Source organism: Podarcis bocagei (assembly GCF_964188305.1).
Source record: "Podarcis bocagei genome assembly, chromosome: 12".
In the NCBI taxonomy this organism is placed as follows: Eukaryota; Metazoa; Chordata; class Lepidosauria; order Squamata; family Lacertidae; genus Podarcis; species Podarcis bocagei.
In genome coordinates, this window is record NC_138137.1 from 36,006,709 (window position 1) to 36,020,327 (window position 13,619).

A 13,619-nucleotide genomic window follows, 5' to 3' on the forward strand; every position below is an offset into this window, starting at 1 on the left:
GAGCTGGGACTCAGAATATTATAATAGTTCAGCCGGACCAATGAAAGCTGCAGTTACCCCAGAAGGGTGGGAAAGCTTCCATGGTGTTTTCTGTTAATATGCCTGCTTTGTCTGGTTGGCCACTGTGAGGATGCTGGACTAGATGCACCTCAGCCCTGATCCAGCAGGGCTCTTCCTCTGTTTTATGTTCTTACATGACACAAAACATCCAAGAAGAAGAAAAAGTTCTGCAACTTTCATTCCACATTACTTTTAGTGTTTTAGATTTGCAACTCAGGCGATAGGAGTAATTGTTTTAGGAACAATTTGAATTAGTAGTTTCAAAAAGTACCTGCCACTTTTACTAAAACATAGTCAAAGCGTCTTTTAAATTTAGTAGTTATAGCTAAAGTGTTTTTAAGCACAGTTGCTTCTATTAGTGGCTGAGGCTTATGTTCAATGGGTGCAGAGGGGAGATGTGGAATTAACCGTGGCTTCAGCACAGATGAATTGCCAAAACAACAGTGTTGTTCCTTCGCCAGACCCAATATTTGCACAGAGTGACATCAACTTCATCATTTTTATTAAATTCACTACCCACCCTTCACCAGCAGGCTCCAGGGTTACAATAATTTAAAATTCAGTATTAAGAGCAGGCAAAACAAATTAGTCACAGGAATAGGATGAGTCTTGAAAATACACATCTCAAGTGTCAAAAGCCAGGGTAAAGAGATGCATCCTAGAGGCTTCTATTCTCTAGATGGTATGTCAAGTATTTGATCTTCTGTCTGCTCTTCTTTAAAATGAAAGATAATCTACTATTTTCCGAGTCCTTCCTAAGCACTCTCATTTTGGGAGATATAATCTATATTGACGTCATGTGCTACCATTAGGCTAGTTGTGAGCTTTTACAGCAAGAGGAAAGTAAATGTGAAATACTTCTAGTGAGCTCCTTTTTTGTTTAAAGGAGCCATGTCTGAAGGTTTCCGTATCTGGAAAGTCATACCAAAATAAAGCAATTATTGACTTCCGGGTTGACGCGATCTGGAAATGGCGGATTCCCTCCGAGCTCCGGAGGGAATCGGCTCCACTGAGGATGGGTCTTTGCCGCGCCGGCGACGCGGGGACCCTTAAAAACCGCAGGCGCGGAAGCCTGCGGACTGAAGACTCGGCGGGTGCCTTAAGCGCCCCCCCTGATTCGCAAAGAGCCTTTTTAAAGGCTGCGGAGGGGATACGGGGGTGGCGTGGCACTGAGAGTCGATCGCTACCTCGGTGGAGCGAAGCCGCGAGCCATAACCAGAGAGCGCTGACTTCCTTCCTTGAAAATTTGGACTGAAAGAATCGCCCGTGAGTAAGACGGATTGGGACTTTATAAAATTCTACCTTGAATTGGAGACGAGCGGGGGGTGTCTAAAAGGAAGTCCGCACCCCCCCCCTTGCAGACGATCTAAGCAACGGCGCAAGAGCTAAGCTGGAGAGCCTACCCCTGGTGGGGTGAGTTAAAAAGGACATTAACTTCCGAGATTTAACTAAGGGAAATTTTGGGCTGGAGAGTGGAGTTTTGGGAATCTTCTTTTTGCTTTAACCAACCCCCCCTCCCGGGCCCGGGAACGTCCTGCTTTGGGCCTGTGTAAGAGCTGCGGAGTTTGACAGCTGTCAAAGCTGTCAAACGGCCGATTTAAAGTGGAAAATTTGTCATCTAAGATCCCTCTGGACTAAGACGAGTTATAATTGAGCTAAAACTGTTGGAAACAAAGTAACAATAATCAGTTAAAGGATTGTTGGTGAAAAGGCTAATAAGTAACCAGATTCCCCCTAGGGGGAATTCTGTGAAACTACAATGGATACAATGGCTGTGGAAGGAAAGTTACTTGTGGAAATCGAAAGGATGTTTCAATTGGTGGGAATCTTACAAGAACAGAGCTTGGCCATGAATAAACAACTTGAGACTATGACCTTGGGAACAGGCAACTCTGCTCTTAGTATTGAGGACCTCAATGAGAAAGAATCCACAGCTGAATGGGAAACAATACCTACAGAGCTGGAAGAGACTAAACAACAAGAAAAAGAAGAAGTAATCCTGGGAAGCAACAACCAAAAGCTGATATCTGCGGAACACAAGCAAGGAAATGCTGGGAACATATCTACTATAACTCTGCGAAAGACACAGAAGAAGAAGGAGGAGGTCCCGGGACAAAATGGAATACAGAAAACTAAAATAAAGAAATACGATTGGGGCCTCCGTTTGGACTTTGATTGTGAAGAGATAGGCTTTGTGGAAATTCTCCAGCAGTTACTTTTGAACCCCCTTGTGGGAAGAGGATACATTTTGATGGTGAAAGAGCTTTTCCCAGACCTGACGACTGACATAAAGGACTACCAACAGGACAGGCGGAGAGGGACTGAAAGGGATTTGAAAGCCTCGGACGTGAGGAACCCAGGCTGAGAATCTTGAATCTGGATCTTTATTGGGAAGGGACAAAAACCGGGGATGGGAGGGAGGGAAGAAGAGACCCTTAAAAACTCTTAAGACTTCTAGGTTTGGTTATTATGACTCTTAATTAAGATAAAATGAAAATCGATGGAAGAGAACTTAAGTCCAACTTAGGAAAATTAATTTTTATTATAAAAAAAGGTAATAAGATGAATAAGAATGTTGAGAGGAGAAATACCAACTTGCTGATATAACCTTGAAACTGGGATGCACGAGGGGAGGTGGGGGGAAGTCAGGGAACAAGTTCATGAAACGGGGATTTGCTGATTTTATATATGTTTTTGTCTTTAGTCTTTTCTTTGTGTATGTCTTGTCTCTATAAAACCAGAAAACCAAATAAAATTTTTATAAAAAAAAACAACAAAATAAAGCAATTATTTTCCAATGGTAAGAACAAATTTCTCTAAAATAAAGTTTCTAACATTTTCTATTTACAATTGTAACGCACCAAATATCTTCAGCTTCTTTCAGTCAAAGTAAGGTTTTACCTTCTGCTCCAGTGTGAGGCGGTATTTTTGCTCCACCCGTTTGCATTTGTTGTACCAGCTGTTCTCATCCATGTTGAAAGGAGGACCAATGTTTTCTGGTGTGCTGCTTTCACTGCCACTACTGCCAAGTGTTCTTAGCTCTTCTTCATCACTACTGATGCTGTCAGAACTGAAGGACCAAGAACCAAGAACAGCTTGTTGCAAAATTCAGCTGAAAGATCTAGACTCTGATTTAGAAATGCAAGCCATTGTTGAAGAAAGAGACCCCTCAGTAGGGTTGGATGCAATTGTTCAAATCTGTTACAAACGCATCATGAAGTTGCAAGTTCTTCCTTGTGCAAAACACTGGGAACTCAGTATTAGGGCTCAGTCACACATTTATTTATTTAGTATACTGCTCTTCATCTGAAGATCTCAAGGCAGTTCACAACACTTCTGTTTGCACCACCGCTTTCCCCTGGGAAAACCTGTGGTTTAGTGCTGAATCAGAACAAACATCAGTTGGGTTTTCTGCAGACTGCTGCTAGTTCCAATTTAGCATTAAGGAGGTTTTCCAGAGGAAAGCAGTGGGGCAAAGGCAAAACCACTCGGACCCACAACTAGAAAGTACAGGACAAATGGAAAACCACTTTGAAGTGTGTGAAGTGATAAATAAATGTCAAGCTAGCCTGGTGTAAGTTAAAGTTTACAGCCAAGAGGAAATTACGAGAATAAAAAGGTACCTTTGGGTGAACTTCAGGTAAGGTGTGAAGTCTATCACAGCTGGATAGTTGCCATCCAGGCCCTCTCCCTTGAGGCAGAAGCTTATACAAGGCAAGAAATCAGTAATCATATTAAATCAAGAAAATGAAATGATGGTAATACTAAATAACCTTAGCATATAATTTGATTTTCTCACAAAATTGCCAGTACACAGGAGATATGGAAAATATTTTCAGTAATGAAAAGTTAGGCTTGTGTTGAATCAAGAAAGAATTCTTGTGATATTTTAAATGAAAGTGCAGTCTATAATTATTTCAATAAATATATAAAAAATCAATACAATCATTGTATTGTACTTGATGTTACCACTCTCAAAGGTAAAACTGAGGAGGTATTAGTAGGAACTATTTAATTCTGCCATGGTATGGCAGATAGCTATGGTTACTATAAAGCGCTGAGCGGCAAACAGAAAACCCTTAGTCACAGAATAGGGATTGATTGATCATAACACTAAATTATGACTTGGCACTCCATGAATAAATATGCATGACTCTCAAACTTGCACACACACCCTCCCCTTTCTTCCTTTGATGCAGCCCCAAGGAGATTTTCCATTTTAAAATTAACCACAGCTTCCCACATTATCTGAAATTGCAGAAACTGTGGGTAGTTCAAACAAGCCAGGATCAAAAATATGGTTTGTAATGTTGGCTTGTTCATGAACCATTGTTTAATCACAGTTCTCTCAACTGGGATCTGTGGTCAGTTTAAAACTAGAAAGCAAATGCTTCTGATCTCCTCCTTGCAAGAGTGCCAGGAGAAGGGAGCATGTAAGTCTGAAGCTTGCGAAGGTTAACATAATACTAAAGCACAGCAGTGTTACATCTGATGTAACACTTGGTGTTGATTTCCAGTTTTACCTTGGAAAAACAAAACACTGCTCCCATCTTCTGGTGACATTCAGCAAAGCTAACTTCCTGAATGTGAGATACTTACATGCTGAGCAAGTAGCTGCACTTATATGCTCAACTCTACAACTAAAAACATAATGAAAAGGTACCTGCAATAAGCTAGATTTAAAACAGGATCCAAGTTTCAGACTGGCATTTTAGGACATATGCCACCAAAAAATTGAAGACAAATCAATTACATATGGGACAAAATAAGCTTATGAACTTTTAGCGTTATTTCCAATGCCAAATTTCATAAGCTTCCCCTCTTCATACTTCAACAACCTTATACCACAGAAGTTTTAAATCCACAAGAATACCTGAAATCTATAGCATTGAGGCCCAGCAGCATACCAGCTAGCATGTTTGCTTCTTCTCCCAGGACAATTGCTCCATCTTCATAGAATCTTCTATAAGATTAATTTCCAGTTCAGTTATACTCTCTGCCATTTTAGTGACATGCTAGCTACACAAAGTTAAAGACAAACTACAGTGGTGCCTCGCAAGACGAAATTAATCCATTCCGCGAGTCTCTTCGTCTTGCGGTTTTTTCGTCTTGCGAAGCACGGCTATTAGCGGCTTAGCTTAGCGGCTTTAAGAAAAAGGAAACAAACTCGCAAGAACTCGCAAGACGTTTCGTCTTGCGAAGCAAGCCCATAGGGAAATTCGTCTTGCAGAATGACTCAAAAAACGGAAAACTCTTTCGTCTTGCGCGTTTTTCGTCTTGCGAGGCATTCGTCTTGCGAGGTACCACTGTAAACAATCAGCATTGTCAGCTAGCAATTTCATATTTACAAAGTTAACACAACTACTTTGCTCAACACTGCAACTGGAACATCAACTCTTCCCACAGTTTTCAAGGCTATTGTGAAATGGGCACGCAAGTGTTAAACCCTATTTAATCACATCAACTGGCCAGTATAAAGTAAAATGTTACTCTGAAAAAAGAAACATATTATCCAGCATGTACTAGATTTTGGTATTCCATCACTATATAAAGCAGGGAATCCAATTTGGCCCGCAACACCATTTTTCCAAAACCATGCCCACCAGTCAATCCACTGACATCTCTTATGGATGAGGGTGGGGTTCAATCCCGTGTTGTTTGTGCACACCAGTTCCCAACAAGGCAGCAAAATTTTGCCCACCCTCATCAACTGATGGGGTGTGTGTGTTAAAGCCTGCTCAGAAACCTGCAGAGAACATGACTGAATTGATGGGTTTCATCCTGATAGCTGCTGCTTTTCTGGTTACTGTCCTCACCCCCACCAATGTAAGTCAACTCTGACAGGAGGGTGGGTCCATCCACATATCAGTGACCTGATGTGATTGCAATATAAGATGATGTCCCACCCACCTGTCAAAGTGAGCCAGCTGGGGAGAGAGAAGATAAACATCTGGCTAATTAGGACCTTCCTTCTATAATCATTTTTAGCACAAAAAGTGAAAAGGTGAAAAGTGAAAAATGAGTAAGTCCCAATAATTGAACAAATGTTGGGGTAATAAAAGAATTACACAGATGAACTTTTGAAAAATACTTCAATTTTTTGTTGAATAAAGGAGATTAATACCTGGTTGTTTTGAAGTCTCTCAAAGCTGTGGAAATATATTCAGACAAATGCTTTTCCATAAGCGCTACTCTAATCCAAGCTCTTCCCTGAAAAAGCAGCAGCCATGAATTAGGTATTGTTAGACAGAACAACTGAATACAATTTATATCTCTGAAAACCATTCAAGCTGACAGAAGGAAAACAATAGTGTCACATAGCAATAAGCTTCACACTTGGTGATAATTCACCTGCAGTCCATTTCTCCCCAAATTAAGTCTAAAGTGAACAAATCTTATTGTAGCAAAACCCCAGTGGATTTCATTTAAAAAATAAATAAATAAAAAATAAGCAAGTACTCAGAAGTGTAAGCAATTCTGGTGGGTGGGGTTTGGTTTTTTTAAAAAGCAATCTCTTTCAAGTATTTGTTAGTGCCAACCCACAATGAAAGCACAGAGGAGTAATGGTTTCCTCCAAATCATCCAAACCAGATGACAGCTGAACTCTCACCACTTGTCTCCTGCATATTCACGCATGCCACCATACCACACAGCCTGCATCATGCATCCACCCTTAAATAAATGTACATCACTGCACACTGTATATGGTAATACTAGGGCAATATCTTTTTTAGGCAAACCAAAATATCACAAACACCAGGCTGTTTCCATATACCATAGAATAAGGTGGTAGAATGGGCTATATCATTCAGACTCAGTACTGTTTTTCTAGAAACAATCATTAATCTGAGAAGCAAGATATAATTATCCAACAGCAGTCTTCACAGAAAACATATTCCTGCGACACACCTAAGCTTAAGAAAGTTGTGACCACCACTTTTACCTAAGTTTTTCTTCTGCTTCTTCTTCTTGTTAGCAAAGTTCCCAACAAGTAGGAAATAGATGTGCAAGAATGGCTAACTTTTCATCCACAGGGCTACAATGTCCTACCAGTTTAACAGATTTTACATATATTCCCCCCCCAAAAAAGTTATGAACAATACATTTCTGCTTTAACAAGTTAAGAAATACAAAATAAAATTTATTGTACTATTTCTGTTTTTGTCAGGAAACCATATGGAAACTTTCAAGTTAAGAATCCTTTGAGATGCAGTTATATGACACTCAAAATATTAATACACACCTACATTCACCAGAAAAAGATTCATACTAAAGTTTTCGTGTTATGAGATCTGGTCAAATGCAGTATTTAAAACAGCATTTTGATGATAGCAATGATCATGTTTACAGACCCATGGTTAGAGCAGTAACATCATCTATTGCTTTCCAAAACACACATGCAACCGCAAACACACAACACTTGGCTCATCACAGAAGGTAGAATTAAAAACTCATGAATGAGTCAAGTTATGTAACAAGTCTTACAGGCTTTAATAAAATATAAGGTTCCTGGTCTGTTCACAGCATTAATGTACCTCAAAATAAACCAGCACAGAAAGCTTCTGCATACATCTATCAATATAAAATGTTTAACAGCAGCAAATAGCATAGGGACATCAGCTATAAATTACAAAGTTTAAAAATGAATGTATAGTCTTCTCACCTTAGCTCTTGAAGAACTAACATTTTCCATATTTTCAATGCTGCAGATGCAGTTATGTGAAACCTTGCGACAAGCTACTTTAATATAATCCCAGAAGCTACGAGGACTTTCATAACCAAACCAAGTGATTTGACCTGAAATAAATACCAGAAAGAGAAATAAACAATTAAAATATATATGCCTGAATGATAAAATGTCTGTTCTTTATGATGAAGCCATAACAATTAAAACAGCCTAAACCTCATTTATATTTGCAACGTATAGGCAGATGATCCAGTGCCATTTAACATAAAATCTGAACAGTTACCTTTGAGTCTATGGCTTAAAATCTGTTCCAGAATGGCTGCAAAATTGTTAAATTCAGGAGAAGAATCATCAATAGTTTCAAAACAGGATCGATCAATCAGTGTCTTGATAGAAAACCTAAGGTACAAAAAGCATGAGTTTAATTTATGTTAAAATATAATGCAGGTTGGACAGCATAGTATTTTAGAGAAGCATATTTCTTGACAATAGCACACCACTGATGTTTGTAATTTCCAAAACAAATAGATTTAGATTTCAACAATATTTGAGTTTTTTTCACTATATTCCACCTTAGTATCTCTTACTCCACAGCCAATCAAGCAGTTGATTTGTGCCTCTTCAAAGTGGTATATTTGTTCTGTTAAGAAGTTCAAATTACAACGGATATTATCCCAAGTATTTAACCAAAGTGTTGAGTTAGTTCCCCAGAAGAGCATTCTAAACTCCTTCAGATGGGAAGCCTACATGAGCACAGAAGGCTTCCTGATAGACTTCTAGTATGTGGAAGATGATGAATCTGGTAATGGGAACACAATGATGTGGGAGGGGCCAATGAGCTTGCCCTAATTTCTCTTCCACCAGATAGTAGTAACTGAGTGGTACACACTACACAATTTGTAAAAAAATAATAATTAAAAAAATTGTTAGATATTAAACACTTCGAAATAATAAAATGGGTAAAGTAAAACACCACTCATGCAGATACACAATAGTACCTCCCTCCCACCCATCCCCATCTCACTAGTTGCATGATAAACACCTATAGTACATTGCTGCATTTACTCAACTGGAGAATCACAGCTACTGGTGCTGTCAGGTTGGCACTCAGCCTGTCTGTATCAAACCTGGACTGCAGATGTAGCAGCCACAGCACAGTACTTAATTGTTCCAATTCAAAAAACATAATGGAAAGATGTATTTGTAGATACATCTGGCAGGAGAGAGCACAATCATATGCAGAAGTAAGGATGAGGTTATGCTTGGTTGCCTGAAGACCATTCTGACTGCTACAAATGAGCAGGCAAGTACATATTTCCAAAGCTTTGCTAGAAGAACTGAACAAGTGTTGAATAACAGAGCTTAGGAATTGAGTATATGCTCTGAGGCTTTTTTAAATCAAATATTGGCAGCAAGTATGCATCTTATCTCTCTGTTACAGCAGAGGGGAGGAGAGCATTAGTCTCTCTTCATACTTTAAAACTACAATGAATTCTCACACAAACTAAATACAGGACACAAATTGGCACAAATCTGGAGGATGAAAAAGGAAAAACAGGACCTGAAGAGGGCTATCAGTTGAATTATGTGAGACATGACAAGTTTGTGGGTGTTAAATTCACTGAAAGTTACCCACAATGTGAATTCAACACCCATAGCATTCTTTTTTACTCAAATTTTGATATGACAATGTGTCCCAGTTCACATAAAAAACTCCCCAAATATAGTTCTAAGTTGAGATAATAAAACCCTGAAAATAATCAATTAACATGCTATAATACAGAAAAATCTATTTCTAATGTATAGAGCTAAATGAAAGGCAATTTCTACAGAATAGATCAACTAAGAATACAGTAATGGCACCATTAATGTTTAGAGCCTTAGTTTTATCTGTGCCAGCCTTTTTCTTCTTCTTTTTTTAAGAGAAATACATGTTTGCCTGTGCAGGGTTCCAAGAATATGCCATTACACATAAATGAATTTGCGGTGCCTGAACATTCAACATTAATTTATCAACCATCTATGACTCTGGAACATGTAAATATGCATGTGTAAGTGTCAGCATACCAGCTTATACAAGAAGCTGAGCATGTGAAATTCCACAAAGGTAAAGAAAAATACCCATAAACATAAATATGGCTATAACCACATTTAAGCCAAGTCTTCCTGATTGTAATATATATTTACAACAGATGATGATAGCAATGTTCAAATGCTTCCTGTAAAATACACTAGTATTTGGAATATTTATTAACTTTTCAGCTTTAAGTGTGAATATCATAAGACCTGGAAGACAATAAAACAATTCTTTAAAAAAATATATTACTGTCTCTCAGTAATAATATACCCCCCAGGATTGTGAATGAAATGACCCAAATTTGTATTATCCATGATTAATTTTCATTCAAATGCATTGCTTTTTCTTTATTTGTGTATGTAATTGAAGTATATATTATTGATTTAATAAATAGTTTAAAAAGGAATACTATTCTGTCTGTCATTAATTTGGGAAGGGAACATCACATGAAGAGCAAAGAGGGGACTGATCACTTCCCTTATTTTCTTCAGTTCCATTACATGCCTGCATTTACCTTGACCATACCATCAGACCAGCACTGAGACCATTGTTCTGGAAAAGGCAACAGAGCCAATCTGGCTTTTTCACACCTAGCCACCCTCTCACTCCCCTCAACCAAACACAAACCCATACCAGCAATGAAATAAGGAATGTTTTCCCTTCTTGCAACTCAGAACCTGCATAGATAATTGAGAGAGAGAAAAGCCTCTCCCACAAATACAGCCTGAAGGGATGGAAGTGTTGACATATATGCATGTCTGGACCACAGCAGCTCCCATGGTATCCCCACTGGTGGCTTGACAGGTTTTCTTCCACTGCAACCTTGTTCTTAAGTTCTTAAGGGGGTTTTTTACCCATAGAACCAAATGTGAGATGTTCACTGACATGGGAGATACTAAGCTCCTACACTCAGGGATCCCAATGTCTGGTGAGAATGGTAGGTTTGCCTTACCTCAGCTATATCTTAGACTTCAACCTATGTCTTGTGTCCTATGGAACTCAGACAAATGTTTTGATAGACGTAACACTTCATATTCAGAGTCAAACTCTGAGACTGCTAGAGTTGGACAGAATGTTATGAACGGAGCATTACAGAGAGAAAGCACATGTATGCTAGAAAGAGGCTGGTATCAATGGACCAGCAAAATGCACATCATTATTAAAGATGGAGGTGGGTGGTGAGACTGCTCCCTGGTGAGATGAAGACACACCATGGTTCAGTGAAATCTATGCCATTCCGTGTGAGACATTTTTTGCCTTTACTATAACAGTGCCACAAAAGCAGCCTTTAATCTCCCCCCAATAGAATGAATGGCAAAGCTAAACCATTCATTTGTATGGGGAAGAACTCCAGGGACACAAACACATGGGAACTAAGCCAGACACAGTGTCTGTGATAAGGGGAAGGTTTTGCCTCCCCTTAGCAATAGGAGCTTGTCATCATTACCGTTACACCAGTTCCCTTCTGCAGAGACATACCCCGTGTTTTCCTTAGTCACATTTCCTTAGTCACATTAATAGAATACCACTTTCCCTCCATATGCTTTGGAGTAGTACCATGACATTCAACACAGACTGTTGTCAAGCTGAGATCTGGTTCAAGTATAACTGAGCTGCGAGGTAGAGAGATTGCATCCTGTATTGCTAATGGGGCAAATACAAACTCAAGGGCTTAGTATAGTAATATTTCTCTCTTGGCATTCACAGTCAGTACAGCATGAGACTCTTAATCTCAGGATTGTGGGTTCAAGCCCCATGTTGAGCGTAAGATTCCTGCATTGCAGGGGGTTGGACTAGATGACTAGTCCCTTCCAACTCTATAATTCTATGAATCATCAAAAGCACCTGATGGGGCCAGGCAGGCTATACACCTTCACTCACCATACAAATGCCCTAACACAGATCGCATTCCAGTCCAGGATCCCCTACTTGACACATCTAACAGCGCACATGCAATTAGCTGTAGCAAATTCAGATGGGAAAGGAAGATGGGAAAGAGTTCTGCACAGATGCTCAAGGGGCAGCATCAGGAAGGTGTAAGGAGGGGGAGGAGAGAGAGAAGACGAATGCAAAAGTAGAGGGAATTCCCTATTCTGTTCCCGAAGTCTACCTAAGCAGAGTTTAGCTGCGCCCTGAGCATCCTTTCACACACCCCACCACCATTCAGAGCCAGCGTGGGGGAGAAGAAGCTGGGGTTCCCTCCCTGCAAGAGCGGAACGGAAAAAGAGCGCGGGGTGGTGGCGCTTACTCCGGATTAAGGCAGCAAAACCTGAAGGCATTTACTGTGCAAGCCCCTTGAAACACAGCGGGGGTCTGCTGGGCACGCATTGCAGAGCAGGACCGCCAACTGAGCGGGGTTATCGACGACACATGCAGCCCCATACATACGGAGACAAACCCGTGTGCCTGTGTGTGTGTGTGTGGTGGAGCCAATTCACCTGCAGACGGTGATGAGATTCCGCCTCTCGACAGTGGCGTTGCGGGAATGGACGCTTCTCCTCCGAGAGGAGGCGTTGAGTCCCCCGATGTTGAACGACGCCATCTCGCAGCGGAGGGCGAGGCGGGGGCCTCTGGCGGCGCCTTTGTTCGGAGGGCGGGAAACGGCGGGGGTGGGGGGGGCAGCGGCTGCTCTACCGCCGCTCCTTTCCCCTGCCCCAGCTACCGCCCCAAGAGGCGGCGGCTGAGGAGGAGGAGAAGCCCGGCAACCCCTCCACTAGGCACCCAAACGGGGGCAGCGCGGCTGGGCATGAGGCCACGGCGGGAGAAGGGACCGGAGGTCCCAGCAGCGGTAGCAGCGTCTCCCCCGCTCCGCTCGGCTCCTCGCTCGTCTGAGCCTTCGAAGCCGCGGCTGCACCTCAGAAATCGCCTCAGCAGCACCCCGAGGCCGGGACTGCAGAGCGCCGGCTCCGCCAGCCAATGGCACGCCAGTAGGGGCGGGACCTGAAACTGGGATTGGTCTTCTAAGCAAGGGGCTCGTGGGTTCTCCCATAAAGGCAGCAGCTGTCCGTTAGGAGGCTCGGAAAGGGCGGGGGAGCGCTGTGTGGGGCGGAGGGTAGCCGGGGGGTTGAAGCGGCTCGTGAGGCGGAGGTGCGCCCTCGCCCGCCGCAGTTGATTCATTCGCTCTCCTTTCTTCTCCTCCTCGCCTCGCGCTTATATAAAAGTCACGCTCCTTTGTTGCTGAGAATTTTATTCGCGATGCTCGTGTGAGCCCCGTTGGTGGGTTACAGCAAAACACACAGAGGCTTGTGTGGAGCCTACAGCAAGGCAAAACAGAATTTATAGCGGCGTCAGGTTTTTGGACACCAAAGCTTGTTTCGTCAGATAACAATTTACCCGCCTAACATACATGAGAAGGTGGGAGGGTAAAAGCACCGGAGCCCAGTTCACGCCCCCCACCATAAAATAAAATAAAAATTCACAGCCTGGTGGATTACAGGCATAATTACACACATGTGTGTGTGCATGTCTATATAGGCATACAGAGATGTTCAGATAGGTGCATCCACTGGCTGAGGATAGCAAGTCATGCATATGAAAAGGTGCCATCTGGTCCACACAAATATATGTCACAATACCGCTGTTAAATCTTCAAGGTACTGAAAATTCGCAACCTGACAGTAAAACCACTTTTTAAAAAACCATTTCCCCAATTTGCGGTTTAAATATTAAGCCTACATTGGTTATTATTTATTTAAAACATTTCTACATGCCTCCTGTGTTTAGACAGTGTAGAACAATATTAAAATACATATCAAAAGTGAATTGTCAAATCTTGAAAGGCAGTATTTTTGACGA

The 13,619-nt window shown here is 41.4% G+C and overlaps 1 protein-coding gene across 2 annotated transcripts in view; it reads right to left on the bottom strand.

Moving 5' to 3' along the window:
• RUNDC3B (RUN domain containing 3B) overlaps positions 1 to 12,727 on the bottom strand; it is a 39,997-nt gene extending 27,270 nt beyond the window's left edge. For both annotated transcript variants that reach the window (XM_081164158.1, XM_081164157.1), the window contains exons 1-7: positions 12,263 to 12,727; positions 8,031 to 8,146; positions 7,724 to 7,857; positions 6,185 to 6,270; positions 4,934 to 5,023; positions 3,684 to 3,764; positions 2,962 to 3,130 (exon numbers count right to left, since the gene is read on the bottom strand). In XM_081164158.1, the coding sequence (XP_081020284.1) occupies positions 2,962 to 3,130; positions 3,684 to 3,764; positions 4,934 to 5,023; positions 6,185 to 6,270; positions 7,724 to 7,857; positions 8,031 to 8,146; positions 12,263 to 12,366 (780 nt within the window). In that variant the 5' untranslated portion in view covers positions 12,367 to 12,727. The remainder of the gene's footprint in view (positions 1 to 2,961; positions 3,131 to 3,683; positions 3,765 to 4,933; positions 5,024 to 6,184; positions 6,271 to 7,723; positions 7,858 to 8,030; positions 8,147 to 12,262) is intronic.
• Positions 12,728 to 13,619: the final 892 nt, after the last annotated feature.